Source organism: Anthonomus grandis, chromosome 3 (assembly GCF_022605725.1).
Source record: "Anthonomus grandis grandis chromosome 3, icAntGran1.3, whole genome shotgun sequence".
Lineage (NCBI taxonomy): Eukaryota > Metazoa > Arthropoda > Insecta > Coleoptera > Curculionidae > Anthonomus > Anthonomus grandis.
This window is the reverse complement of record NC_065548.1, coordinates 18,170,205-18,197,988: the sequence shown is the minus strand read 5'-3', so window position 1 is coordinate 18,197,988 and position 27,784 is coordinate 18,170,205. Positions and strand designations below refer to the sequence as shown.

The window sequence follows — 27,784 nt, the reverse complement described above, 5'->3', positions numbered from 1 at the left end:
AAATAGAGATATGAAGAGAGGATTTTATTTCATTTTTTTGTACATTGTCAATGAACCAACTATGGATATTATTCTTCTTTACACATTACATGATCTCATAAAATAGTATGCTAATAGAATTAGTTTAAAGGATGTCTTATTTATTTATACTATGTAATTAATAATATAGAATATAAGATGTGTTCCCTAATTAACAATTTTTTCTCTAGTCTCTAAAATTAATTTTAAAATATGTGTACAATGCGTGAATGTAATAGTTTTATACAAAACTGTGATATTGATCTTACTACAACTGTGAGACAAATTAAAACTAATATTAAGTTTAAGTAAACACCTATTCCTCATTTTCTTTGTTTTATTAATTTATATCTATTTTTTTTCCTTTTTATTATATTGTAGCCTTTAATTTTTTAGTCGAATATGTAGGCTAATTTTATTATGTTTTCTTATTATTTCTATTTTGCAAGACAGTTAGGTCTCCTACATATAATTACATTAAAATGTGTTTGTAAGAGTTTGAATAAATAAAATAAAGTCTTAAAAAATTAAATCAAAGTGGTAGAAGTCTTTTTTCTAGGATATGCACTTGGTCTAAGATTATGACAAATGAGATAAGTCTGCTTGACATTTGACAATATTGGCAATGACAATGGTAATTGACACTTAGGGCTAATGGAATCATTTCAAATAACAATCTTTCATTATTATTTTATTCGGCTTTTAATAATTTGATGTTATTAGTTATTTTTTATATAAATAATTATAATATTTAATGTCGACAGATATTCTCCATCATTTGCATCCATTTAGACTAAGATCAGCGTTAGTTGTGAATGACTTAACCTCAAAAATTTTAGGCCTCTGTTGTCAATAATAATGGGCTATAATGCAGCGATTCAAGTACTTAAGTAAGTAATTACTATTTATTCTTACTAAGAGAGATATGTAGATATTCCGGTAATGTTTACAGACAGGCAGAAGATTTAAAGCCCAAAGTCCTGCAAAAATGTGATCTTTTAAATGATGCTGAAGCCTGGACCAATCAACAAAAACTACAAAATATATACCACCAGGTGCTAGTTCTAGATTTGGAATATGCCTTAGATAAGAAAGTTGAACAGGATCTTTGGAATATCGGCTTTAAGAAACACATAACTGAGTTGCAAGAAAAAGCTAGAGACAAAAAGGTCAGGAAAAACAATATAATATATAATAATATTTTAATTAATATTGGAATATTTAGAATTCACGAAGAGCAGATGTCCAATCTCTACTTACTTGGTCCCTAGAATCAGCTTCAGGCTTTTACTTGACTCTCCTGCAAGACCTTTGTAATACTTTTGATATTGACTTGCCATTTAGGAAAAGAGGTCTAATATATGGACAGCAAACAACCTGCAATGATCAAATAATTATTCCTCAAACTGCCTCTTGTTCCTACATTTGTCAGTATTGCCTAGTTCATTTGGGGGACCTTGCTCGGTACAGGAATCAAAGAAAAGAAGCAGAAAGTTTTTACAAGTAAGTTTCTTTTTCCTACAAAATTTAATATTTTAATTTAATATGCAAAATCGGAAATAAAAGTTTTTTGTAACAAACATACAAAAAGTTTTAAGTTTCTTGCTAATTTAATTTAATGTCAGGTCAGATAAAATTCAGTTTTTTTTTTGTTAAATAATCATTGTCAGCAATATTAAAGTTAATTTAATATTTAAATTTAATAATTTAATATTGCTGATGTTTTTGTCTATCTAGGCCATCCTCTACCATGTTAAACAATGGTATATTTGGTTTTTAAACAGAAGTGGACAACTAAGGAATTAATCATAATCAAACAGAGGTGGAACAAATTAGTGATTAATTATAATTAAATCATTTAAGAACCAAAAAGGCCATTTTTTTGTGGTTCACTATATTTTTATGTTTGTACATGTAATGTTTATGGACAATAGGTTTTCACTTTTTATTGCCATGAGGATGGCATAATATAGGCCGAAAGGTCAGCAATATTAAAATTAAATTAAAACCTAAGTTTTATTTGATTCTATATCCAATTAACTTAAAAAGAAGCATAAAAAATCAGTTGAGTCACAAAAAACAATATAAAGAAAATTTATGTATATTGTTTTGCTCATAATTGCTCATAATGCTTTAATAATTACTTAATAATGTAATTAAATGATATAGGAACTAGAACTTAAGTAAATGACCTGCTTTAAAACAGAGTAGTATTCATTAACAAAAGACTGGACAAACACAAAAAATACAATAAAATTTCATAATACATCATCATAAAATTCAGATGTGTAAGGCTCTATAGCAAGAACCTCTTAAGAATTTCTCTTTATTATTTATTGTATTGGATCTGTGTATACACAATTATTGTGTATTAACTTTAATAATACTATTGAGTATTACAGTTCTTGAGACAGTATAAACTTACAGTAGTTTATATTAGTTATAGTAAAATATATTACTATATATTTGACAATTAATTGATAAATATGCACTACAGGCATTATTTATTTCCCCTGGTGGTTATACTATTCTTATCACTATCAGGAAAAATGTCTATTTTCAGAAGCATGCTGAAATTCTTTCTTCCTTTTTACAGAAAGAAATATTCTTTTGCATAACCAATTTGTGGATAAAAAATATAATGCTTAAAATGGGCTTTACTTAAATTTACAAAATTGATATGTCTCTATTTAAAACAATAATGCATATTTTTAATGTGAAATGAAATAATGGTTGATTAGAATCCTAGAGAGGAGGATGAGAAAAGTATAGTCAAGGTTTTATGTAATTTAATGGTCAATCCAAAACTTTCTTTAGTGGAAAGAAAAATGTTTTCATTGTTTTAAGCTGTGTCCCGATACTGGATTAGCTTTCTCAGTTGGCTTTTTTCTAAATGAGTTAGCTAAAAGCAACTAAATATGCTGGTGGTCTATTTTTTAAATTTTATACATCCTATCCAGCTACAAAGAAAGTCAAAATTTTAGTAATAGTTAGATACCGAAAACATCCACGGTACTTTAGTAATTCCAAGATAACAAAAAAAAAACTAAAACACAAATTATTTGGATGCCCTGGGAACCTTCTAATTTTACCCCTGTTGGTTGTAAAACTTCACTCACTAAAAGGTAAATTGTAGGGAATTTAAATATGTTCATTTTTTGTTTTATAAATGTTTCTGTCCAACTTACAGTTTAGCCAGAAAATTAAATCCAAAAAATACCAGTGGCGATACACATTTTCCTTTTTTAAGCTTACCTTGTAGACCACTAAAGATTAACCAAAAAGAAAGGATGCATGGATATTTTAAACTTTTAGACCATTTTGGATGCCAGAGTGACTGTACTATTGTACCAAAGCAACTTCTAGTTATACCTAATAAAAAAAAATTTTAGGCAAGCAATTTTAGTTTCACCAAACAGTGGACATCCATACAACCAACTTGCCTTACTAGAGGCCAGCCAAGGGAATAAGCTCTCAACAGTGTTTTACTATATAAGAGGAATATGTGTTAAAAATCCATTTCCAGCATCCACAACTAATCTTACAAATGTCCTGACTGCAGCCATTGATAAAGAATGGTAAAGATATAAATACATTACCAATATTAGTTATTTAATAACATATCTGTTGCAGTCCATTAGAAAAAATTCAAACAAAGATGACCGTTAGTGAATATATCCAACTCTTCATCTCTACACATGGTCATTTTCACATGCTCTCAGATTTAAAACAGGCAGAACTGTCTGTCAAAAGTCTAAACTCAGTCATGACAGCCTTAGTTGCCACTCAAAGTTTTAAAAAGCAGGAATTACTGGAAATAACAATAATTAATATGTACGCCCTAGGACATTTGGGAAACAAAGATGAGGAATTGACTAAAGATGAATTAAAAGTTAAAGATTTAATTTTGGAATTGATTGCCGGGACTCTTAGTGCTTTTTTAATGCCCGTTTATACATTACAGAGTGATGACGGGTTGCTGGATTATTATGCTTTACCTGCAGGTAAATATTCATTTAATATGACTGTATTAACTTAATGTGAGAAGATTTGTTTTTATTGCAATGGGGTAATATTAACCGAATAAGTAATAAAAAAGTATTAAATATAAACTTTAAAATTTGCTGTGCATCTAGAAACAATACACAATTCTTAAAAAATAAAACAGGTATTTTATATCTGAGACAATGGTCTATAAAAATATATGTTAACTGTCAATCACTAAATTCTAAAATTTATATTTAGTTATTGCCGTCTTTTTATTAACATTCAATTTTAACTTGCTGTTATTAAGATAAATTTCTGATGACTGATATAAGTTTTCAATGTTTGCTCATGCAATATGTCTGTTTGACTACAGAAAATATCTTCAGAGTCATCACCTACAAACAAGTTAAAGAAGTCAAGGCTAAAAAATGGTTAATGTTGTTCAGATAAATATTAAAAAGCAAAGAAGTCAGTACTCATGAACTAAAACTCGACTCCAGCCAAATTTGAATAATATTTTAACAATTTCTATCATGTGGCTATAGTTTTGATGCTCAAGAAATTTAAAACCTAAAGATTTTTAGATTTTTTTTTATGAGAAAGGTGTTCTGTAGAATATTTTGACAAATTTTGGATAAAACATATATTCTACTGCATGTTGACAGAGTATAGTGTCCCTCAATTAGGTATTAAGAGGTATTATTGGTAGCAGGATTAGGGACAACAAATCAAACCTTAAGTTTTTAATTGGCCGACGTTTCGACGATATATATTTTTCGTCTTTATCAAGGCTAAAAAGAGATAAATTTCCTTTGTTGGTTTCATTAAAAAAAAAGTTTCTTTCATTCTTTTTCCCTTTCTTTCCCTTCTTTAATAAATACATAGAGTTAGCAAATATACAAAAAAAAAACAATAAAACAAAAAAAAGAGAAAAAATATAAGTAATAATAAATTATCCCACAACTCATACCCTTTGTATATTATAAAATACAAATTAAAATTAAATAAACATAAATGTAAATGTTGTTTTTTGTGTTTTTGCTAACTCTATGTATTTATTAAAGAAAGGAAAGAAAGGGAAAAAGAATGAAAGGAACTTCTTTTTAATGAAACCAACAAAGGAAATTTATCTCTTTTTAGCCTTGATAAAGACGAAAAATATATATCGTCGAAACGTCGGCCAATTAAAAACTTGACGTTTGATTTGTTGTCCCTAATCCGGCTACCTACATTTTCACCATATATTCTACTGAAAAATTCAAAAAAGCTCACCACTGTCTTTTTCAAAATATTGGAATGTGAAAACTCTCCAGTATGTTAATTTTCTGCAAGATATTTGGCACTTATTCACGTAAATCTGTCAATTTCGTGTAAATGTTTTAGTGTTTACATTAATAATGTAAAAAAAAACACTAAATGTACATTAGATATTTAAAAAAGTAAAAAAGAAAATGTTCCTGCATGTGAATTGTTAAAATTAAGAGTCTAAAGGCACACATATATTCACCCCATCTTAATGCTACCCCAATCCTTACCCTGTTCACAAAAATTTTCAAATTTTGCTATTGAAATTGTGGTTTCCATCATTCAATCATGGAAATCCAATTTGATTCTAACATTTGTCTACTGCAACAAAATTCGAATAGGCGAAAACAAAAATCAATTTATACTGTAACACAACTACTTACAACTAGTGCTGTTTTTAATATGCTTATAATGTTTTCTTTATAGCTTTTCATTGATACACACTGAATAAACATTCATTCCAGTATAAGGCATAAAAAAGAAGGCAAATACCGTATTTTCATCAGCTTATATTACCTAATTAATATAAATAATGTGAGATAGAGACATAACTTACTAGAAAGTAAATTTATTTAAAAAAACAACAGAGAAATAATATATTCTGCTCTAAATTCTAAGAAAATAACTTTATAACGAAGAATCGTCGTAGTTATTAGTTTGATTCTCCTGATTAGTTATCCTGTGACAATACCATAATATGTTTTTAATATTTGGGCTCTATTATTTAGGTGCAAATAAATCTTGTTCGTTAACATGTGGTTCATCCAAAGATCTGTTGGTTTTAATATAACAGATTTCATGTAAGCTTTCTAAGAATATTTTAAAAAATGGTTGGGTCTCAAATTGCCCAATCACCTATAATTTTGTTCGAATATAAGATATTTACTCTTATTTTACTGCTACTGTGATTATTTATTTTTAGTCAAACTGCTCATGTACTTTCTCTCAAACAAACCAAATATTTTTAAGTGTAGAGTTTTTAAAGATAGAATGCAAATCTGGCCGAGCCTATGTAAATTAGTCAATGCAGCTCAAGGGTTATTAATCGGATTTAATTACAGTAAATGTAAGTAAGACTGCAACTGTTTAGTTATTTTTATTAACAATATATTATCAATAATATTAAAAAACGATTTTCCAGTTTCAAAATGTTCTTTACATGAAGACAGATATTTGCAGGGTTTCTTACCTCTGCACCAAAATATTAAAGGCTTTAACTTTAAGCATGAAATTCAAGATACCGAGGTGGAAAGTAAAGTGCGCATGCGACGGATTGTTGATTTTGCCAAATGGTTGGCCGATTATGATTTAAAAGGACCAAAACTTATCACTAAGTAGGTTTTTATCATATATCACTTACCTGTTTTTTTTTTAATTTAAGTATATTTTAGAACTGAAAATAAAGGGGAAATAGTATTTGAACCAGTACTGTCACAACCAGATCCAACCAATAATTTATTGGAGGAAATGAAGTCATTATCAATTAACGATGCTGTAGGATCGTTAGAGAAAAAAGTCGGTATTTTAAAGCCGCAAGGATCGCTAGAGAAGGCTAGAGAGGAGAGAGAAGTGAAGAAAAATACAGAAACATCAACAGAAACTTTACAAAAAAGTTCTGAATCTATAAGGAGTAAGAGGGCCAAGCAAAATGTTGTTTTGCAGAGTATATTTAAAAAAATTGAAGAAAATAAACAGGTATGTCATAAAAAAGTTGGTTTTTATTAAGTTTTTATACTTTTGATAATTTTTTACATCAATATGTATAAAAAAAGCATTGAATTATATTTTAGAATTGTAATGGTATAGTATGTGCAAAGATATACAATTGACTTCTATTACCTCAAGCTAATAACTTCAATCAGACTGATAATTGTGAGCTGCTCAACATCTTGCAAAGGGTTTAGATTCGGCTTGAAAATATAGCTTTCAATATTTTTTTTTGATAATTTTAAATAAAACTAGATTAATCAAACGCAAACATTTTGCTTCTCTTCTAATTTAATTTTCTTAAATTGTTCTTCTAAAGGTGTTACTGCAGGATAGCACACTCAAGTGACAACAGGACAAACCCATAGCCGTAACGCCGTAATGCTTTCAGTATTTGATACATACAGTATATTGGCCATAATAGTTGGAACTTTTGAAAATTTATTATATTTTGTGTGCCTTTTAATTAGCATTTTATTTTCTTTTATAAAGTTATTGTACACGAAAAACTAGTGTTAATTAATTTAAATGTTGACAAAAATTCAGCACCAGTAGCAGTTCGGAATAAAAATTTAAAAAAAGCTGGACAAAATACTTGGAACTAAATGATTTTTATTCAAAAACGACATAAAACATAACTTATTGAAACCATAATATTATAATTAATATTTGGTATGGTGGTAACCCTTAGCATTAATTACTGCCTGCATTCTTCTGGGCATTGATTCAATCAAATTTTCAATTATTTGTCTGTCAATGTGAGTCCAGGCTTCAACAAGCTTATGAAATAGTTCATCAGCATTTTTGACTGTTCCAGATGCCCGAATTTTGCGATCCAGATGTTCCCATAAATGTTCAATCGCGTTTAAGTCTGGACTCTGGGCCGGCCACTTTAAAACTGTGATCTTTTCTTGGTCCAACCATTCTTTTACCAATTTTGACAAATGTTTTGGATCGTTATCATGCTAGAAGACAAAATTTACTGGCATAGACTCAAATGTGTAAGGCTCCATTATATTTCGCAAAATATCCCGATACATAAATCGATCCATTTTCCCCACAATTTAATGTATTGGCCCAGTACCATACCAAGAAAAGCATCCCCATACTAGCACATTACCACCTCCATGTTTAACCGTAGGTCGGATAAACTTTTTCTTGAGTCTTTCACCTTTCGGCCGTCTTACATGAAGTATTCCATCACTGGAAAACAGATTGAACTTAGATTCGTCACTGAATAGCACTTTTTTCCAATCTTGTACAGTCCAGTTAAGATGATCCATTGCGAATTGTAGGCGTAACTTCACATTTTTCTTCCGCAGCAAAGGTTTTTTAGCAGGTCTGTAGCTGTTAAGTCCACCAGAACACAATCGCCTTCTTACCGTTCTTGTAGAGATATTGTAAAGCTCAGTTTGCCTTTTCCTATGGTAACACAAAATAAAATAAATAAAAAGAACCCACTTGCACACTGGTGTGTCAAAGACTGCCTGTAAAATACATCTTTTATAAAAAGTTCCAAGCATTTTGTCCAGCACAAAAATTTAAAGTATTTCTTATTGTCTGAAACAAGATAAGGTTGAAATTCTGGTATGCTTTTTTGTAATAAATTTAAATACAAAATGCCAAAAAGGAAAACTTAAGTTCTATTGGGAAAAGAGAAAGAGAAATAGAATAATTCAGAAAATACGTCTCTATTATCATAAGCTTAGATAGGCATTTATAAATATGAAAAGATGGCAAAGTTTAAGTATTACCTCTATAGCCTAGTCCCTTGGCATGTTCGTCTTTTTTGTCATTTTGTATTTTAAAACTCGGCAAATTGCTCCTTTTTTTACCTTTTCACTTAATCAGTTGTTTGTTACCAATAGTCTTTTTGTCGATTTATGAGGTTTAAAAAGTAAAAGTATATTAACGATTAATATTATTTAACAGCATTCTTTGGTAGATCGAATGTTATCTTCATGAAAAATAAACTTCTAAAAATTTTTCTGTTTTTTTTTATATTTTGCATGAATTGAAAATATATATTTTTTTTTATTTACTGGTTATTTATTTTCTTGTTGTATCTTAAAATAATGGAAAGAAACAGCGTGGAGTGTTTTGATAATTTAATGGCTGCATTTTTAATGTTGTCGACAGTCAAAATCTAATTTCGACCTCGAAATTTTTGGGTAGAGAATTAGGATTTTCAAAAAATTTTAATTTTTTTAATTGCAAAATATAATAGCTTTTAACTTAAAAAAACTTTTTAAAAAATTAATTTTTTTTGCTAATTTGATAATTTTTTGAAAAAAATTTTCGTTAAAATTCTAACTTGAAAAACATTTTATACAATTTCTGGGTTTTTGGAAAATTGAAATTTAAAACTTAAAATAAAATTAATTCAAATTAAGAACACCAAACTTAGGAAGTAAAAATAGGAAGCAAATTTCAGCCACCCAAAGCATTTTGGTCATTTCTTTAAAATATCATTAAAATTCAAACTTAAAAACTCAAATAATCATAATTTTTTTTATAATTTATAGCAACTGTAGAGTTATTTAATATACACAATAATTGCCAGCTGTTCAGAGACCCAATTACGGGATCAACTTCATTATAAAAACATAACAAATTGAGAAAAAAATAATCAGAATAGGATTTAAATAAACTAAAATTAAAATTAGAAAACTATTTTAACTTATAATAGATAAAGGTTGAATTCATCTCAGTGAATCAATTTAACAACCTATTATAATTCGGTTTAGCTGACAATATTATTAAAAAAGGTAATTCTCAAAAACAATTCTCTGATATGATTTTTAAATTGGTACGGTGGTTCGCCCAGTATCTCAACAGCGTTAGAATCTATCATTTTCAATGTTTCTTTTAATAGGAGGGTGCATAGAATAATTGATATTAGAATAACAAACTATTAACCCTTAAGTAATTTATTTGAGAAGGGATAGTAAATTTTGTTAAGAAGTTTTCTCTTTTGACACACATTGTTCTTCTTTCAGGTCAAATTTAACGTAGAAGAAACTCATGATAAAGAGAAAGCGGTCAAATTTGACCAGGCGTCTGCTGCACCAAAACTTGCCACACAACAGCAACAATCCTCAGCATCCTCCAAACAACCTCAGCCACCCAACCAATTTAACAATAATCCTCAACCAATTAGGAGTCAAAATTTTAGCCAAAATACACAAACATTTCCTTTGTCCTCAACTCTTCCTACTCTACAGCAAAATGCTCCACCCAGCAACGACTATTTGACTAATTTAAGAAACATCGGCAAAGGGGCGGATAGTATGATGCCTCAATTTTCGAAAAATGGTCCGTTTTCCGGCTTGCCTCAGAATTCGGCGGGGACTAATCAGGCTTCGAATCCGCAGTCAATGAAAATGCCAATATTTCCTCCACCACTCAATGTTCCTCCTCCTCAGTTTAGCGCTTGGGGAAGAGATGATTTAAAATTACCACAAGGAAATAATCAGGGTGGATGGTGGGGACAAAATATGACACATCAAAATCAGGTAAATCTTTTATTGTGATCTTTTAGACTTTTTTAACGAAGTATTTAATCTGAATTTCGGTTATTCAAATTTATCGAATAAAAATAGCAAAACGACTTCTATTGAAATATACAATTATTAATTATTAACTACTTTATATTAGCGACTAAAGTAATCTCTTTCGAAAGTTTTTAGCAAAACGTTGATTGAGAAAATTATTTGAGGGCATCATATAATAATTGTATTAATAATCCTACTTGTTGAAAACTTGCGGATAATGCCCATTTTTACACAAACAATTATCGTAATATTATCTATGAGATCATCATCATAAGCCCAACAGCGTCCACTGCTGGAAATAAGCCTCTCGTAATTTGTCCCACTCATAGCGGTGCTGCGCCGACTGGCCTTAGGTCAGATGCGTTTTATATCATCGATACATCTTGTTCAAGGGCGTCTTCTACTTCAGTACACCTCTTTTCTCGGCTCCATTCAAAGATTGTTCTGGTCCATCGTATATCATCATTAGTTATATATCACACATAGTGATTTTTAGTTAAAGTGAGTGTCTCTGCTCTATATGTTATCACTGGAAAACGCATTTGTCAAATGCTTTTCTTTTTAAGCTTATGGGAATTTCCAATTTAAATATATCTTTAAGTTTATCAAATGCGGCCCATGCCAGACCTAACCTTCTTTGGATCTCGGTTGCTTGGTTGTCTCGATTTATACGAAGTTTATTACCGACATATTTATACGAAGTGACCTGTTCAATTTTAATTTCACCATCTATCATCGGAATTTTACCACTTTCCATCAGATTGGACACAAATTGGAATTTCGCAATATTGATTTGTTGAAGTCTTTCCAACATGTGCGTGTCTTTGTCAATGCTGTCTGATATCAAAACACTATCAACTGCAAATTTTAAATGATTCAGATCTTCTCCGTATACGCCCATGTTGTGTTAATTTATTTTTTTAGACAGGTACTCCAGCAAAGTTGAATACACATATAAGTGGCTTGTCATATTCCACACATTTCCCTATTAAAGTTTTAATGATTTGCAATTAATCGTTTTTATTAAAATCTCCGCGAAATTCAGCCTGTTCGCGCGGCTGATAACTGTCCAGTTGGTTGTAAGTCTCTTTGTTATGATTTTCATAAATATCTTGTAAAGATGGGATGTTCGGCTAATGGGTCGATAATTTGTTAAATCGGCAATATCACCTTATAATAAGAAGAAAAATAAACTCAGAGTCTCTCAAATATAGCGTCTATTACTTAGGTTACGCGTTTCGCCTCACACAGGTAAACGTGAGATGGTATCGATGGTGAGATGGTGTGTCATATCATATTATAACTGTTCTTTAATGTGTCTTATTTTACTTAAAATAAGATCTGATGATGCTGTAAGGCGAAACGCGTAACCTAAGTAATAGACGGTACATTTGTGATACTTTGACTTTATTTTTCTTCTTGTTACATATTATTAAAGTCTCTTTGAGAATAATGAATGAATTTTTGAATATCATCCTTGTTATGCACGAGAACAATTACTGCATTGTGCCATTGAGAAGGAGTTGTATGTACCTTTCAGAAGACGTGCTTTAAAGAGTTTTTGAAGTATGCGTGGTAAAGTATTGCCTCCTTCAATTGATTCGATAACTATATCGTCGTCTCCTGGTGATTTATTGTTTTTCATTTCAGAGAGGCAAACTCAAACAAATTCCATTACCTGTTATTTCAGGGATATCTACGTTTTGAATTTTCGCCTTGATTCATGAAGTTTCTCGTCTTAAGCTTTTTGTAAGAGGCAGTATTTGGAATAGAAATATAGAAAAAGATTATATGGTCCTGCTATTACTTTTGTCTCCTTTTAGTTAATTAAAAAATATATATATTTATCTTTCTTGTGGGGATGGGACGTTTTTGTAGCAGAGTTGAAATTTAACTAATTTTCTTAATTTGTTAACTACTTTTTTCAGGTTTAAAAAAATCATTAAGTTAATAAGGTCATATAGTTTATCCATGCTTATGTACGCAACGAAATTGGGAAATTCCCAGTGATTCCACTGATCGGAATAAAATGGGTTTTATTACTCTATACAAATTTTGGAAATACCCTGTATATAATCGTCATCTTTCTATTCTTAATTTAATCGTTTTCCTTTCTAAGGCAAAATCTAAGAAATTAATAATAATAATGATTGAAATATAAATTTAATAGTAAATATATTTAAAGAAAAGAAGAAGATATTAAGCTGTAATAAATACACACCGGGAAAGGGTAAAACTAGGGGAATCCATCCTAAAATTCGCCGTCTTATTGATACCGTTTGTAAGAAAATCTACTTCAAAAACTAATATTAAAACTATAAGAAATCTTTTCCCTTCGTGAAACGTGGACAAAAATGTACAGTATATAGAAACAATAATAAAGCATTAAAACATACTTAAACAACCTATAATGTCGAATGACATTTCCGTAATGGATATTGTTGACTGTGAAAAATCCCATTAGCCATAAAAATAGGCTAATGTTTGTAGATTGGGTAGTATAAGAATGTCTAAAGCCGAACATAGGCATAGAGAAAGGGTTAGCGATTGCTAATCGCGCATAGAAAGAAATTTTCTTGTCTATCGAGTTAGAGAGTTCCACTGCTGCAATCTGAAGAATCTCCTCTTTATGGGGTTTTGTTGTTATACTTTTATCAAGCAGTTGAAATGTTTCTTTTACAAGATGTTAATTGAAAAAATTAGTTTTTGGACATCATATAGTTTTATTAAAAATAAAATGTTTAAAATTTACTGACAATGACGATTTTTACACAAAAACTAGAGATCCCTAAATGCAAATTTAATTAAAAAATATTTTTAAACATTATTCATATGTATTATCACATCACGTTGTATTGTGGGGCATTGGAGACGACAAAACAAAATTGTGCTAAATTTAAATACTTATAACAATATGAGACTATTACTAACACTTAAAATAAAATAAAAATACAATAGATAAAGTTAAATAAACTGGATAATTATATGAAAAAAAAATTAATAAGGTTGTAGCGTATTAAATGAGAATATTTGTAGTTTGTTTTTAAAAAGATTTTTGGAAGTAAGTTCTTTTAAAAGTATAAAAAACAAATGCTTAAAATTCACAGCATCGCAAAAACACCTAATTAAAACTATACTTACGTGGTGCTCTCTAGTCTGGTATGAATCATGTAACAATTTATGTATTTACTGTAGGTCTGATGATGCCCTATTCGGGCGAATTTTAACTCTGAACCATTCAAAACCATTACATATACATCTTTCATTAATGCGGATGTTAAAATATTACAAATTTATGACTGAGAAATTTATCGTTATTATAAAAATTTAGTTATAATTATCTTCTCTCTAACAGCAGGCATATCAACAATACCCTAATCAAGGACAAAATCTTTACGGTCAACAACGTCAGGACTCCAATCTTCCCACCTTGCCTCCTTCGACTTTCACCAACCCAAGTCAATCATCATACCCTCAACAAAATCAAAATTTCTCCGCTCAACGACCTCAGAACCCTCAATCAAGTCAAGCATATGGCGCGATGGCATTTTCGCAGTTCGGAGTGCAGTATCAAAACCAGATGATGAAGCCTCCGAATGTGGCGGCGAGTGGAGGGCTGTACGATCTATTTGGATCGCCTTGGGGAATGAATCGGGGTGGTAACTTTATTGGGGAGGACGGAGGCCAAAACTCAATGTCTATTAGACAGGCGATGCTTAAGGAGGCTACTACGGTGCCTGGAGGGAGAATGGGACAACAAAATGTAAGTTTAACGAAGAATATGTTTATGTTGGTTTATGAAATTGGGTTGACATACTTAAATCGTCAGTTTTTGTTTCTTAATTTTTTTTAAATATAATGGATAAAATAAATGTAAATGTTCTTTTATAAGAAGGTTTAATATATAACCAAAATGGGATAGTGTCTACAGAATATATTTTATTTAACTTTTTTTGAAAAAAGAAACAAACTTAGCTTGTCTAAATTCAATGACATTTAAAAATATCTCATTGAAAAAAAAGACTTCGATTGAATGTCTCAGAGACAAACATCTGCATAGCTGAAAGATTAGTGCTTGTTTATATTTGTTAATTAACTTTTCTTTATCCTTAAAACTGTTTTAGGTTTTATTGTGGTAATATTAGTTAAGTTAGTTAGGTTTCTTTTCTTCTTATAGGAAAGAATAGCATTAGGTAGGTATTATAGATATTGATATTGAAAAGAAGCGAGCTCAGAAGTCGTTAGGTAATACACGAACTCCAAAGCATATTAAAAAAATCTATTATAGCTTCAATAAATAAGTATACAGAATGGTACCGACCTTAACACACATGTCAAAAATAAGGCCTAGTTGGTCATATACACATATTTCGAGAAATAGGAAGCATTTCTCCGAAATACAAAGTGTTAAAATTTTAAGAAAAAAAAGTTTTTTATTTATCACTTTCACACCGTTTGAAATATTTATATGAAATTTGGGGCATAGCTTTTAAGCATCAAGGAGCTGTTTCTGCAGAGAATTTTTTTTAATTCTACCAATGACATCCGTACTGCATCAAGAATTAATATTTTTAGACCGACTTATTATTTTTTGACGCGTCACAGTATTTGCAAAAATAAAAATTACTTTTAAAATCCTTATTTAATTTGGAGCAAATTCGGTTTCACCGTTTCCGAGTAAAAAAATTAAATACATTCTCATACGCAAAGAAATTGCTAAAATTTGATATGGTACATAATAATAAGACTATCTTTGTAAACGAAACGTTTACTTAAAAAAAATAAACGCTAACAGCCACACTGAAATACGAATTTAAAGAAGATGTTCCAAGTATAAACCATTTTGCTGAACACATAATTTAAATCGACGTCTAATAGATCCGATAGCAGCTGGTAAACTTCGATTTTTTAATTCCTCGCAGGCATTTTGAATGCGAATGAAGACATCCATATGAAAAAATGTAAAGGGGTAATATCAGGATTCCGTGGAGACCAACTGACCGGCTTATTACATCCGATCCATCTTTCTGGAAAATTGTTATCATCCAACCAGTTTCTAAAATTTCTATCAAAGAGGGCATGGGAAACCAAGTCGCTAATCTTGATTTTAGTGGATTATTTTCCCACATATTAGCATGCTATTTGAAAAAACTCGTCCATTATCTCAAAGAGACCTACGTAACTAGAGAAAAAAATGAAAACTCTAAGTCTCAGTCTCAAAATATGTTTTTTTTTTAACAAGTTTCGCTAATAAAGCATCATCAGACCTACAATAAACAGAAAAACACACGTAACTACAATAAAACCTTACACTAAAACAAAATCAAATATTAAAAATTAGTTAAAATTACCTTATAAGCTAGATGACCTGCTAAGTACTGACAAATAAAATTTAAATCTGAGAATACCCACATTTTTTGTAATAAAAACAATAACACGTTACAAAAATTCAACAAAAAATATAAAAAGGGAAAAAACGTGACAGGTGTAGTATTTGAACCCACGCTCTAAAGTTGATCTCGGTGAAACACCAGACCGCTTATGAATATTAGAGTCAAAGGCATATATGCGTATCGTGAGCAGAAACAAGAGGTTAGATAAGATTATTAAAGATAAGTCCTGGCTCAAAGGTGAAAACATCATTAACGCATGGCAAAATTGGACTCTTTTTGGCTTTGGTGATTTCCATTTTCTCCAAGAGATCCAACTTTCCACCCTTAGGGCACTCGTGAACAATGGAAACATTTTCAGGGACGGAAAAACTACGACCTGTTGATAATAAATGGTTAGCAAATGCTGAAAAGTTTCTGTGGTGTTGGTGTCTCTGAACTTATTAACGAGGCTTAGGTGTTCTTGTACCCTTGTGGATACTCTCCTTCCTGATTGTCCCACATAAACAGCAGGGCAATCCTTACACTTAAGACAATATACACCCGATTTAGATAATAGAGGATCACTTTTATCCAGCGTCTTTACTAGGTTCTTTCTTAGAGTTAGTCGTTTTGAAAGCTATGGAAAGGCTGAAAGGCTTAAAAAATTTTGCAAGCTGTTGAGAAATGCCGCCGAAATAACTAAGGCATCTAAAATTATTATTGTTGGTGATGTTGTTCGGTGGGTGGACGATGTGATAGGACAGTTTATATTTATTATAAAATTTGTATTATAATTTGTTCAAGCTGTAAAGTGAGAAATTATTGTTTACAGCAATTATTTTTATAATATTATGCTCTTTTTGAAAAGCGTCTTTGGACAGAGGTAATTTAAATAAACGGTAAAGCATTGAATTAAAGCATATTTGCTGCATATTTTTTTTCTTTAGCATGCTATGGCATTAGAAATTGTAAAAAATTTTCAACATTAACTCGTTCTAGGAAGTTATTATAACACTAAATTCTACTTGGAAATTTCTTGACCAAATGGCATGTGGATTTTCATGGATCCTGGTTATGAAGATTTGCCACACTCCGACGTGTAAAACACGATTTATCAGTCCATAACATGGTATTTAAAAACTCTCTATTCTGCTCAATTAAACGAAGAATCCATTGGCAAAATTACCCTTCGCTTTTTATCACCTTCTCCTAAACCTTGGACGGCTTGAAAATGTAAGATGTCGATGATCCTTTGTCATGTCGTTGATCTTTTTTAAAACTCCAAAAATTTTTCATGAACGAAGTGTTCGAGCTGCTATCTGACTGCTTGTTATTGAATTCCTATCAAATTCATCAAGAATTGTTATTGTTCCTTTCTTGCTGAATAGTAACTCTATTTTGCCGTTCACCCGTCTAGTACTAAGTCCATTGCTTTAAAATTGTTGGTGTATGTTGACAAACACTGAGGAATGGGCATAGAAATCTTCTTCCGTACTCCCTAGCTGCTTCCGCCGAATTTTCATTTGTTGCTCCAGAACAAAAATGAATACTGGCTTGTTTCTGACACGTAAATTGGCATTTAGTTGTTAAAGAGAAACTAATGAGAATTAAGTTTAATTTCCACACGTTTCCATTGTCATTGCAAAAATTAGGAATTAAAGTTTTTATAATTATGCTTAATAATATATTTAAAATGAGAAATTGTCACCAAAACTGTCATTTACGTTTTTTATTAAATTATTCTACCCTAAATATAGTAGTTGAGTTTGTCTAATCTTAGCAAATTTCTACAAAACTGTGGTAAGCATTTTATTGCTTTATCAGATTTTAGCAGTTTTTTCATGCATGAGAATGTGTTTTATTTTTTTACTCTAAAACGGTGCCTCAGACGTACAAATAGTCAAGAGAAATAATTTGCTCCAAAATAAATGAGGATTTTGAGAGTAATTTTTGCTTTTGAAAAGACCAGTAGCGTATAATTTTTTTTTCTAAAAATATTCAGTCTCGATGCAACTGGTATGCGTTGGTAGAATTAAAACAAAAGATTTTTTTATGCAAAAACTGATGCTTAAAAGCTATGTCCTAAATTTTAAAGAAATATTTCAAGCAGTGTAAAAATTATAAATAAAGAACTTTTTTCTATCATAATTTTAACACCTTGCATCTCGGAGAGGAAGCATTTTTCTCGTTTATGTGACAAACAAGGGCTTATTTTTGATGTAGAATACGTGGTTAAAAATTATGTTAAGATCTGGACCACCCTGCATTTAAGATTTATTACACTTAGAGATTAAACAAGATAGTGAAGTATCGTAAAAAATTATTTGGGTTCGCAATTTCTTTCAACTATGTGAATAAGTCTATTATTTTCTTGTGAATAATTCAACTCGTCTTGAGACTATTAAAGACTTAACATCTTAACTACAACTTATTTGAAATACTTAAAAATAAGTTTTTAAATATTCCGATCATATTCTACTAACAGCTACCCCAATAATATAGCTGCCAAATGGTCAAACAGCAAAGCGCAAACAGCTTGGAAAAGACTCAATAACGCCTTGAATAGAAAGGGACAATGTAACTCAATAATTAGTGAATAGAATTAGAGACCCGGCGCGAGAGCAAACAAACAAAATGGATGACTGATGAAATCTTGTTACTTTAACGGCGAAAATGCAAGAGTGATAAGAACAAATAATGAGTTGCAAAGAACGATAAGATTAATCTTATGACTAGATAAAATACCATATAGAACAGACTCGCGCAGCATTTATAATAATAATAATAATAATAAATATTTTTTATTTGCATAGAAGAAACAAAAAAATACAAGTTTACAAAATCTAGCAATAAATTTACGCAAATAAAAGGCCTACAAATTCAGAATTCTGCCATGGCAGATTCTGGTCTTTAACATTGTGGCCCCACACTTCATTAAAAAAAATGGTAATTTCAGTAACGCTCATTAACAGTAACGCTTAACTAATAACTGATTAAATACAGCTTTTTCTTTAATCATATACCTAATAAACCTACATATAAGAGTTCTAAATTCTAAATTTGACAGTTTAACATCAAGCAAAACAATACACATTGCAAATACCCAAAAAACAGATTAAATTTTTTGTTAAATAACAAAAAATAGAAAAATTATTGCAGACAATAAATAAATAAATAAAATGATCCCAATACCAAAAATTGTAATAAATTACTCAAGAAAACAACCATTCAAAAAGTTAAAAAAGAAGAACTTAAATTATATACCCTGCTGATTCATTAGATTTAGATTGATAAAATTGAAAAATATATTAATGTGTACCGATTTTGATCTGGAGGTTGAGATTCGTACATTAATGATCTATACTCTATTTCAGAAGTGTATAGAGCAATAAACTGGGGAATTCCGTTCTGTTTGGCTACATTTCGTGGTAGTTCATAGGCGCAGGTACTTATAATATTTATGAATTTAATTTTCCCGGATTAAATGCCTTTATTTTGAAAGAGATTAAATACTAAATAAATACTTTTAATCCTTTTGTATAGGTACCTATCTTTTAACGCTTTGTAACATGCAAAAATGGGGTCAGGTAATATATACAGACTATAAATACTTTTAAATCATATTTTAAACGTTAGTAGTCACTGCTACGCTGTAGTGTAACCACAATATTATTATCCCAATATTTAAAAAATTGAGGTATTCAGTCCAACAAAAAGATGTACTAAAATTCTCCACTATCGCTGAGTGAAAAAGTTATTATTTTAAATGTACATGATTGCATAAAACACGATTACCCTAGTTTTACTGTGCAAGAAATTGTTGAAAAATGTTCTCGAATGAGTGGAATTGGAAAGTCCACCATTTTCAAATTGTTGCGGGAAAGAAAAGTAGCAGGTCAAGTGGAATCTCCCAAGCAAAAGCCAGGACGACCTACAAAAGTCCTTGATGAAAATGCTAAATGTATAATTCGAAGAAAAGTTCACTCTTTTTATTTTAAAAAGGAAATACCCACCCTAGACAAAATTTTAATGGAGCTTGGCCGAGATGACAGTATTCCGTTGATAAGTAGAAAACTTTTATGGAAAACTTTAAAAAATATGGATTTTGCCTGGGAAAAGCATAACCGCAAAGCACTTTTACTGGAGAGCGACGAAATTGTTTGTTGGAGACGACATTACTTGAGAAGTATCAAGCAGTACCGCAGGGAGCAAAAGAAAGTTTTTTATCTTGATGAGACGTGGATTAACGAAGGTTATATAGTCCAAAAAATGTGGCAAGACAAAAATATAACCAGTGCTCGCCAAGCTTTCATAGAAGGCCTGTCTACGGGTATTAAAGTACCTTCGGGAAAAGGAAAAAGACTTATAATATTGGAAGCGAAGAGGGATTTTTAAAAGAAGGTCTGCTAACCTTTGAGTCGACTCGCACAGGAGATTACCATGAAGACATGAACTCAGACGTTTTCGAGGACTATTTTGGTGAAATGATAAAATTTCTTCCGGCTAATTCGGTGGTGGTTATGGATAACGCAAGCTATCATTCACGGCGAATAGAGAAGACGCCAACTTCAAGTTGGAGAAAGCAAGAAATTATCGATTGGCTGACTGCAAAAGGTATTGCGTTTGAAGCAAATTTGATAAAAAAAGAACTGCTGGCAATAGCAAACTTACACAAAACTCGTTTCATGAAATACGCCGTGGAAGATATAGCCGAAAAATATAATATAACTGTACTGCGCTTACCGCCATATCATTGCGAACTAAATCCTATAGAACTGATAGGGGCGCAGGTAAAAGGATTTGTAGCAAGACAAAACACGACTTCTAAAATGAAAGATGTTAAGCTACTGTTTGATCAAGCCATTACGGAAGCGACACCAGAGAATTGGCGAAAAGCAGTCCAGCATGTAATTAAGCAAGAGGACAAAATGTGGGATCTTGACAAGCTCATCGATCAGACAGTCGATCCTTTAATTATAATGTCAAGAGGTGATGACAGTTCGTCAGATGACGAAGAAGACTACAATCTATTATAATTTAAAATTGTTATACACTGTTCAAAAAGTGCCAGATCCAAAAGTGACATTTTCAACTGTTTTACTCTACATATTATGTTCAATAAATTTGTGAAAAAAATATATTATTCCATTTAAACAAAAGTAACTTTCTAAACTAAAATAGCATTTAAGTACATTAATTATAAGGTAAAAAACAAGTCCCAGTTGCACGCCTTTGGCGAACCGTTTTCAATGTTTATCAGTGAGTAACAATGGGCAAAACTCATAAATTGACCCAAAACCGCGTGGCACTACCTGCAATCAACGAAAAGAAAGAATTTTACATTGAAACTAATACCCAACTAAGGTAGTGGCATAAAATATTGGTGGATCACCAGGTACCACTTTTGCATACCTAATGAGGTTTTATTGCTCTACACACTTCTGAAATAGAGTATAGCCAGTTATTCTCTATGGAGCTCATCGTGGGACTTTCAAGACAAATGTAATTAATAAACTAGCAGCATTTACAATGTGAGGGTATCGCAAAATTCTTTAGATCCCATGGACGGCCAAAGTAAGAAACGAAAAGTCTTAATAATGATAAATAAATACAGTCAACTCCTCGACACCATTAAAAAGAAAAAAATAGCGTATTTCAGTCGTTTTCAATTGTCAACTTCTGACAACTAATTATCGAACGCAGAAGAGGAATTGGGAGAAAGAAGATGCCATGGCTTCGGAATATATAAGCCAATGGACAGGTTTACATAACAGTTTTAAATTATTAAACTAAAGACAGATCAGTGAATTTCGTTTGCATTTTTCACTCTAGTAGAACTCAACAATATTGCACAAGTTTTAGTCCGAAAATTTTCAGTATACTTCGATTCGACGAGACGACTAAACAGTAGCTGTCGCTCAGTAACTCTTTATATGAGAGAAAGAACAAAACTTTTATTTTAAAAATCTATGTCTAGTCACCTTAAATTTCTAGACATTCTCAATTAGCACAATATTATAGTTTTTGTATAACTATTTTGTATTATATTTCCTGTAAAGACTATAAATTTTTATTGCTCTTTTTGAAAAAATTCTGGCTTTAGATAGTTTGCTCCAATTTTCTTAGATCCAGACTTTAAGATCTTCATGAAAATAAGCTTTTAATATTTGATTTAACTTGGTTACTTATAAAGTGCAATCTTCTTATTACCACTATCTAGATAAGCAATCCCATTTTTAGGTAAGGTCGCGCCTCTCTTAGACTAGACGCTTTTGACCCATTCGATATGACCCATTTGACAATTTTTATTCAATCACAATTTAATTTGGTCTAATTAGTCACAATCGTTTGCCTTAAATTTGTAGATACCTCAAACTCAAGAGATCCTTCCTCAAAGTCCCGGTTATTCCTTATTTAATAACACAAGCTGGCCACCCAGTATATCTACACAAATGAGAAGCAATCAAATAGCGGAAAATGCGACGTTTAACGGACCACAACACTCACTTTTTGGCGGCCCTGGACCTCAATCTTTAGCTCAATTATTGGAACACCAACAAAATCAACTAGGAACTAGTATAAGAAATAGCAATAATAATCAGGATACTTAATGCGGAATTTGTGTGGGTAAGGAATTATTTTTACATATTTTTTAATTATGAAAATTAAAACAATAATTGCTATAAAAGTTCTAAATTTTAATATATACATATATTTTTTTTAATTTAATATAAGGTCTAAAAAGTTGTTAATAAAACAATTGCATCCTCTGTTCATGGTAAAATTTATTGACGACTTCGGTCATTTTTTAGAATCGTCCGTAATACAATTTTTTTAACTGCTGTTTATTGTTAATTTAAAAATTACTTCGCACGAGTTTTTATAGTTGTTTTAAGTATCAGTATTCTTTTGAGATTAGAAAACCGCTAAAACATTTAAGAAAAAATTTACCTTTTGATCAACGACAAACAACTCTGTTACCTATTAACGATAATACAACTTAAGATAATCTTAATTTTAAAAAAATTAAGTTAATGCATATTTTTTAATTTTACATTATATTATATAAAATTACATTCATACTATGCCGCAAACATTTTTCTTCTGAATACAACACGATATCATCATTTTTGATATTTAAAAACCCTATACATACATAGATTATCGATTATGAAATGACGATTACGAATGAATTATGGTATATGTGTTCTTAATTTTTAAACGTTTCCGATAAGACAATAAGACTTTTGAATATTGCGAATATTAAAATATACAATGTGTAAAAATTATTCTGAATTAACAAATACGTAGGTAACTAACCACAATACATATGATTAAATACGAAAAGTTTTTTTCTTTAGACCAAATTTCCTAAATATTATATTATTTTGTTTTTATTTTTGTTATAAACTTGAATTTTTTAAGCAATAAGTAGTTTATTTATTTTATTTGGAAAAATATTAGTTAATACTTAATAATTTTTAATATTTTACTATCTTTTCTTACATATACAGGATGTCCGCTAATAGATGGAAAAATCACTTAGTCTCCTTATGCAAAAAAATTACGATTTAACCATATACTTACCAACATCCATATTTTAAATACAAAGATAAAGATCAACTTAATTCGGGTATGCATTATTCCCAATTAACCTGGCTTAAAGGGTTTACCTAGTAAGTAAAAAGTTAATTTGTAAAATGTAACCAATATTTTTGACAGTAGTGCATCGATCATCATTAGAAGCCAAGAACTGTGACTGAACGACTTCAATATAGTATATCTTTTTTACGTATAGGCCCATTCGTCCCATTTTTCCCAAGTTGAATAAGCTTTTAAACATATTCCATGGTTCTGGAATATGTTTAAAAGGAGGATATTGCGGGTCTTTAAGATTTAAGGGGGATAGTTTGCGCACTAATCCATTACATCGTCATATCAATATACTCAGTGTGCATGCAGAAAGTATGGTTCTACCTTTAAACACTCACCCAGGAGTTACTTCTTTTGCATTAATACTAAAATTTGCTATCAATATATATTTCTTCTACTACAAGATGATGAATAATATCAAAACCACAAGCTGAGAAATTTCTAATTCCTTCTGGTGCTTTTTTTAACGTCCTGAGTTAATTTGGGATCCTAATGATCCCGTTAATATCGTGCGCGATAGGATCTAAAATATACTAAAGATGTTCTCATCAGGTTTTAGACTCTGGTGGATTTGTTATGAAATAAATATCTTAGTATCCTTAATTTCGCCAATGTTCTTAATAAGATTCATGAAAAAATTGATACTCAATCTACAGTATCGTAAATTCTTTATGTTCCTTAAATGTATTTGTTTATTTATGTTTTTTTTCTCGTTATATTTAATCTATTTATATTGTCCTGACGACGACTTCATAAAGATCGAAACGTTGACAACATATAAATACATATTATATTTATTGTCTTAAAATGTTTTATTGTTGGCCTCGATCATTTATGCGAATCTGGTGTAGTTTGTATTACTGTGATATTTGATGTATACTGTCCAGCTTTTTTTTAATGTTAGTTTTCTTAGGGATGAAAAAAACTGGGAAAGTGGATATTCTTTAAATCCAACATAGTGTGCAATATTTTTTTAATATTTAATGATTACATGTTTTTAATATGTTCCACGTAAAAAAATCATGATTCTGCAGATTTTGGATATTTTTTTTAAGAATGTTTTTTTCTATAGTCTGTTCTCAGTACCCTTAATTAGTAAGTATTTTTTTCTAATAGGTAGCATATTCTTCATTTATAACCCCTAAAGAACGTATGCGGAGACATAACTGTGAGCAGCGTTACTTAACTTTGCTATTTTTACCTTCTTAGTAAAAGCGTTATATGCCTCTACTTTGGCTGTTAATATACTCGACTACATACCTTGTTTTCTATGTTTTATTTGCCAAACTGTTACATCTTTCGTTTTAGACAATGTGGCATTTGACATTAAAAAAAATACAAACAGCGTTTGTTTCTTGTGAGTTTTTTTTGGAAGTTTATTTTTTGGCTAAACCCGAAATCGTATAAAGAAATGATTTACGCCAAATTTACCGATATTTAATACTCTAAACTTACGAATAAAATTTATCTTGGTGACTTTGACGCCCTTACTTTGTCTCCGTTGATTGGGCAGCTTCTCTTCCGAAAGGTAAATTGTAGCAAATGTAATTATCTTCAATTTTTGTTTTAGACATTTTTCTGTTCCACTTGCGGTTTAGCGGTGAGAAAATTAAATTATTTTATTATCATTGTCGGGCATCCGTCCATTTGCTCTTCTTTCTTGCCCATCAGTGGATTATTAGATCAGTCCGTCTTGCCTGAAAGACTTTTGCGACGATAGCAATAGCGTTAATATCAAGAACAGTACCTCGACATACGATTTTAATTCGTTCCGTAGCCATGTATCTCAAAGCAACTTTCCCCATTTCAATTAATTAAAATGCCATTAAGCCGTTCCAGCTCCCAAAACACCATCTCAGTTGTTTTTGTTAAGTGATTTTGAATAAGAAAATGTATTTATCACAAAAAAGTACTTACGAAAGTCTTCACTTTCTTCGTCACACTTTGCTCATTTTCACCTGCAAATCGTTTAAACAAACTGTACAAGAAGGTTTGTTTCTTCTTCCCTTTCAGGATATTGCTAAAATGAGTTAGTCAGGTTTCGTTGAACAACTGCGATGCACTAGTTGCAAATTTTTCGGTGTGATTTTTATCCACGAACTCTACAACTTTCTACCACATTCCCATGATCTTCTTTATATCTTTTGTGTAGATATAAAGGAGAAATAACCCACCACCAGGTTGTCTCTCCTGCTCCTCTTCAAAACCAATTTTTCTTTCAACCACCGTGTGCTGCTACGAATGTAACGTGTTACTCTTTAGTTGTCAGCTTCTGAGACTGTTCTTCGACGAGTTCCTTCACATCTCTCATCCACCTCCAGTCCCATGGGTTTTTCCAGAGAAACAATCTCCTCCACCACTGACACTTCGCGTTCCAATCGAAGTCTCTTTCAAGTACAGACCAGCTTCTTAGTCAATCACAATCAATAATTCTTAGTCATATCACGAAAAAATTTCAAACCAATTTTAAACTTTATCTTACTGTATCAGTTAATAGCAACTATTGGATATAGATAAGTATGGTTAAGTCGTAATATTTCAGTTTAAAGAGACTGTGATTTTTCCATGTTTTATTAATTAGCGGACGCTTTGTATATTTCCATATTACAACCTTATTTTTAATTTGTAGGTAAAAAATATGGATTACAGTTAACACGCAGAGAAATCTCTTAGCCAGATTTCAAGAAGAATAACTTGAAGAAAACACTAATAAAGAAGACTTGAACGGGTGTTTACATCGTGCAAAATATTGAGCGTAAGCCATAGGCTGTTGAATAGTTTGCTCATGAATATTTACAAACATACTTTGTTGTTAATTAATCATTTTGTTATTTTTATTTTGAATAACTTCGGAATATCTGTTATATTTTTATTTTGTAGTGCTAGTGCATTTTTGGAGTTTGCTAAGTACCTTTGTCAAATTCGAAGTATTTATGCGCGACGTATAAAAATAGAAGTAATTTACCGGACTATTAAGGAATCTATAACATTTATTTTCACACGACGATAGGAAATCGCGCAAACTTTTTTCATCAATATTTGTTATTAGTTCGGTGATCCGGCATTTAATCAAAATATACCTCACACTGGAAAATGGCCATTTAGGGTTGTAATATCAGTTTATAATTGCTGGCCTTAATAGTGCCAAATAATAAAGATTTATTCTTAAGTCGCCTTATTTCTTTTTATTATCATTATTAGTACTTTTTAGAGAACGCATTGTTCCTTGTATTTATTTGTTTTTTAAGACACTTTAATGTGATACAAATGGATTTTGGTATTAAGAAAGCTTATATAATATATTAGAAGTACAGTGTAACCTCTTCATTCCAGACAACGAAAGGCCGGAGGTCGGGATTACCAAATCGTAGCCTAAAAGCGCTTCCATTTCAGTTATTTCATTTTATCATTTTGCCAAAAGCTACAAAGGAATCTTTTTTATCCGAAGATATTTTTCGAGCTTTTCACAAGGCTTTTTTTTATTAAATAGTTACTGTTTTTGTGATCCAGATCCTTTAAGTTCATATTTTGTAGTAAAGTAAAAATCGAAATGGTTTCTGCATCTACAATGATTTGAACAATGTTTTGTTTTTAACATTGTTAACTTCAGTGCCATCTAGCTTTTGCAATTTTTTTGCTTATGTAATATAACGCAAAAATAATTTCTTAAAAAGTACCGTTAGAGGGATGGGAATTAATAATTTATCTCTGTTTTTTCTGTACTACTTACGGTTTAGCCAGAGTTCCTCAAAAACAGCCACGGGAGGATCACCTTTCATTTTTAAGCTTTCTTTATAATACACTAGCGACAAGGGCTGCATGGATTTTTTAAAATTTCAAATGCCAGATTGGCTGAAACTGAATAGAGAAATTCACGAAAAATATATTTTATCATTCATCCTTTTCTTTGTCCTTTATAGCAAACCAGTAGACCTCTTCATAGATGGTGGTATATGAAGAGAAATATAGTTATATCAGTATGTATAACTTAAATAATTACTTTGAATAGTTATTAGAAATTACCAAAGTAGTTCGTTATGGAAAGTAGGTAGTACGCAGAAATCATTCGCTTTTTTTTGTGCTGACAAGAAGATACAGATCAGATTTTAACGGCATCAAACCAGGTTAATTTCAACTTTTGAAGAATAAATTAACATCAACGCATTTAAGCAATCATCTTCCATTCCC

The 27,784-nt window shown here is 30.8% G+C and overlaps 1 protein-coding gene across 2 annotated transcripts; it reads left to right on the top strand.

Moving 5' to 3' along the window:
• The first annotated feature begins 652 nt into the window (after positions 1–652).
• Positions 653–26,770, top strand: LOC126734112 (nonsense-mediated mRNA decay factor SMG7-like). 2 transcript variants are annotated; one of them, XM_050437640.1, is made up of 12 exons: positions 653–908; positions 971–1,187; positions 1,244–1,521; positions 3,411–3,596; positions 3,652–4,022; positions 6,233–6,376; positions 6,452–6,644; positions 6,702–7,005; positions 10,017–10,532; positions 13,930–14,334; positions 22,309–22,570; positions 26,226–26,770. In XM_050437640.1, the coding sequence occupies exons 1-11, from the start codon at positions 877–879 to the stop codon at positions 22,552–22,554; spliced, it is 2,892 nt and encodes a 963-aa protein (XP_050293597.1). In that variant the 5' UTR covers positions 653–876; the 3' UTR covers positions 22,555–22,570; positions 26,226–26,770. The 2 variants fall into 2 exon arrangements, with proteins under 2 accessions (XP_050293597.1, XP_050293596.1); XM_050437639.1 differs by having other exon boundaries at positions 13,927–14,334.
• Positions 26,771–27,784: the final 1,014 nt, after the last annotated feature.

What these genes read in the sequence shown, in the direction of transcription:
- LOC126734112 (XM_050437639.1), top strand. Translation starts at nt 877, where the DNA reads ATGGGCTATAATGCAGCGATTCAAGTACTTAA. An exon ending in AAAAAGCTAGAGACAAAAAG is followed by an intron (nt 1,188 to 1,243) that starts GTCAGGAAAAAC and finishes TGGAATATTTAG; the next exon opens with AATTCACGAAGAGCAGATGT. An exon ending in AAATTGAAGAAAATAAACAG is followed by an intron (nt 7,006 to 10,016) that starts GTATGTCATAAA and finishes TTCTTCTTTCAG; the next exon opens with GTCAAATTTAACGTAGAAGA.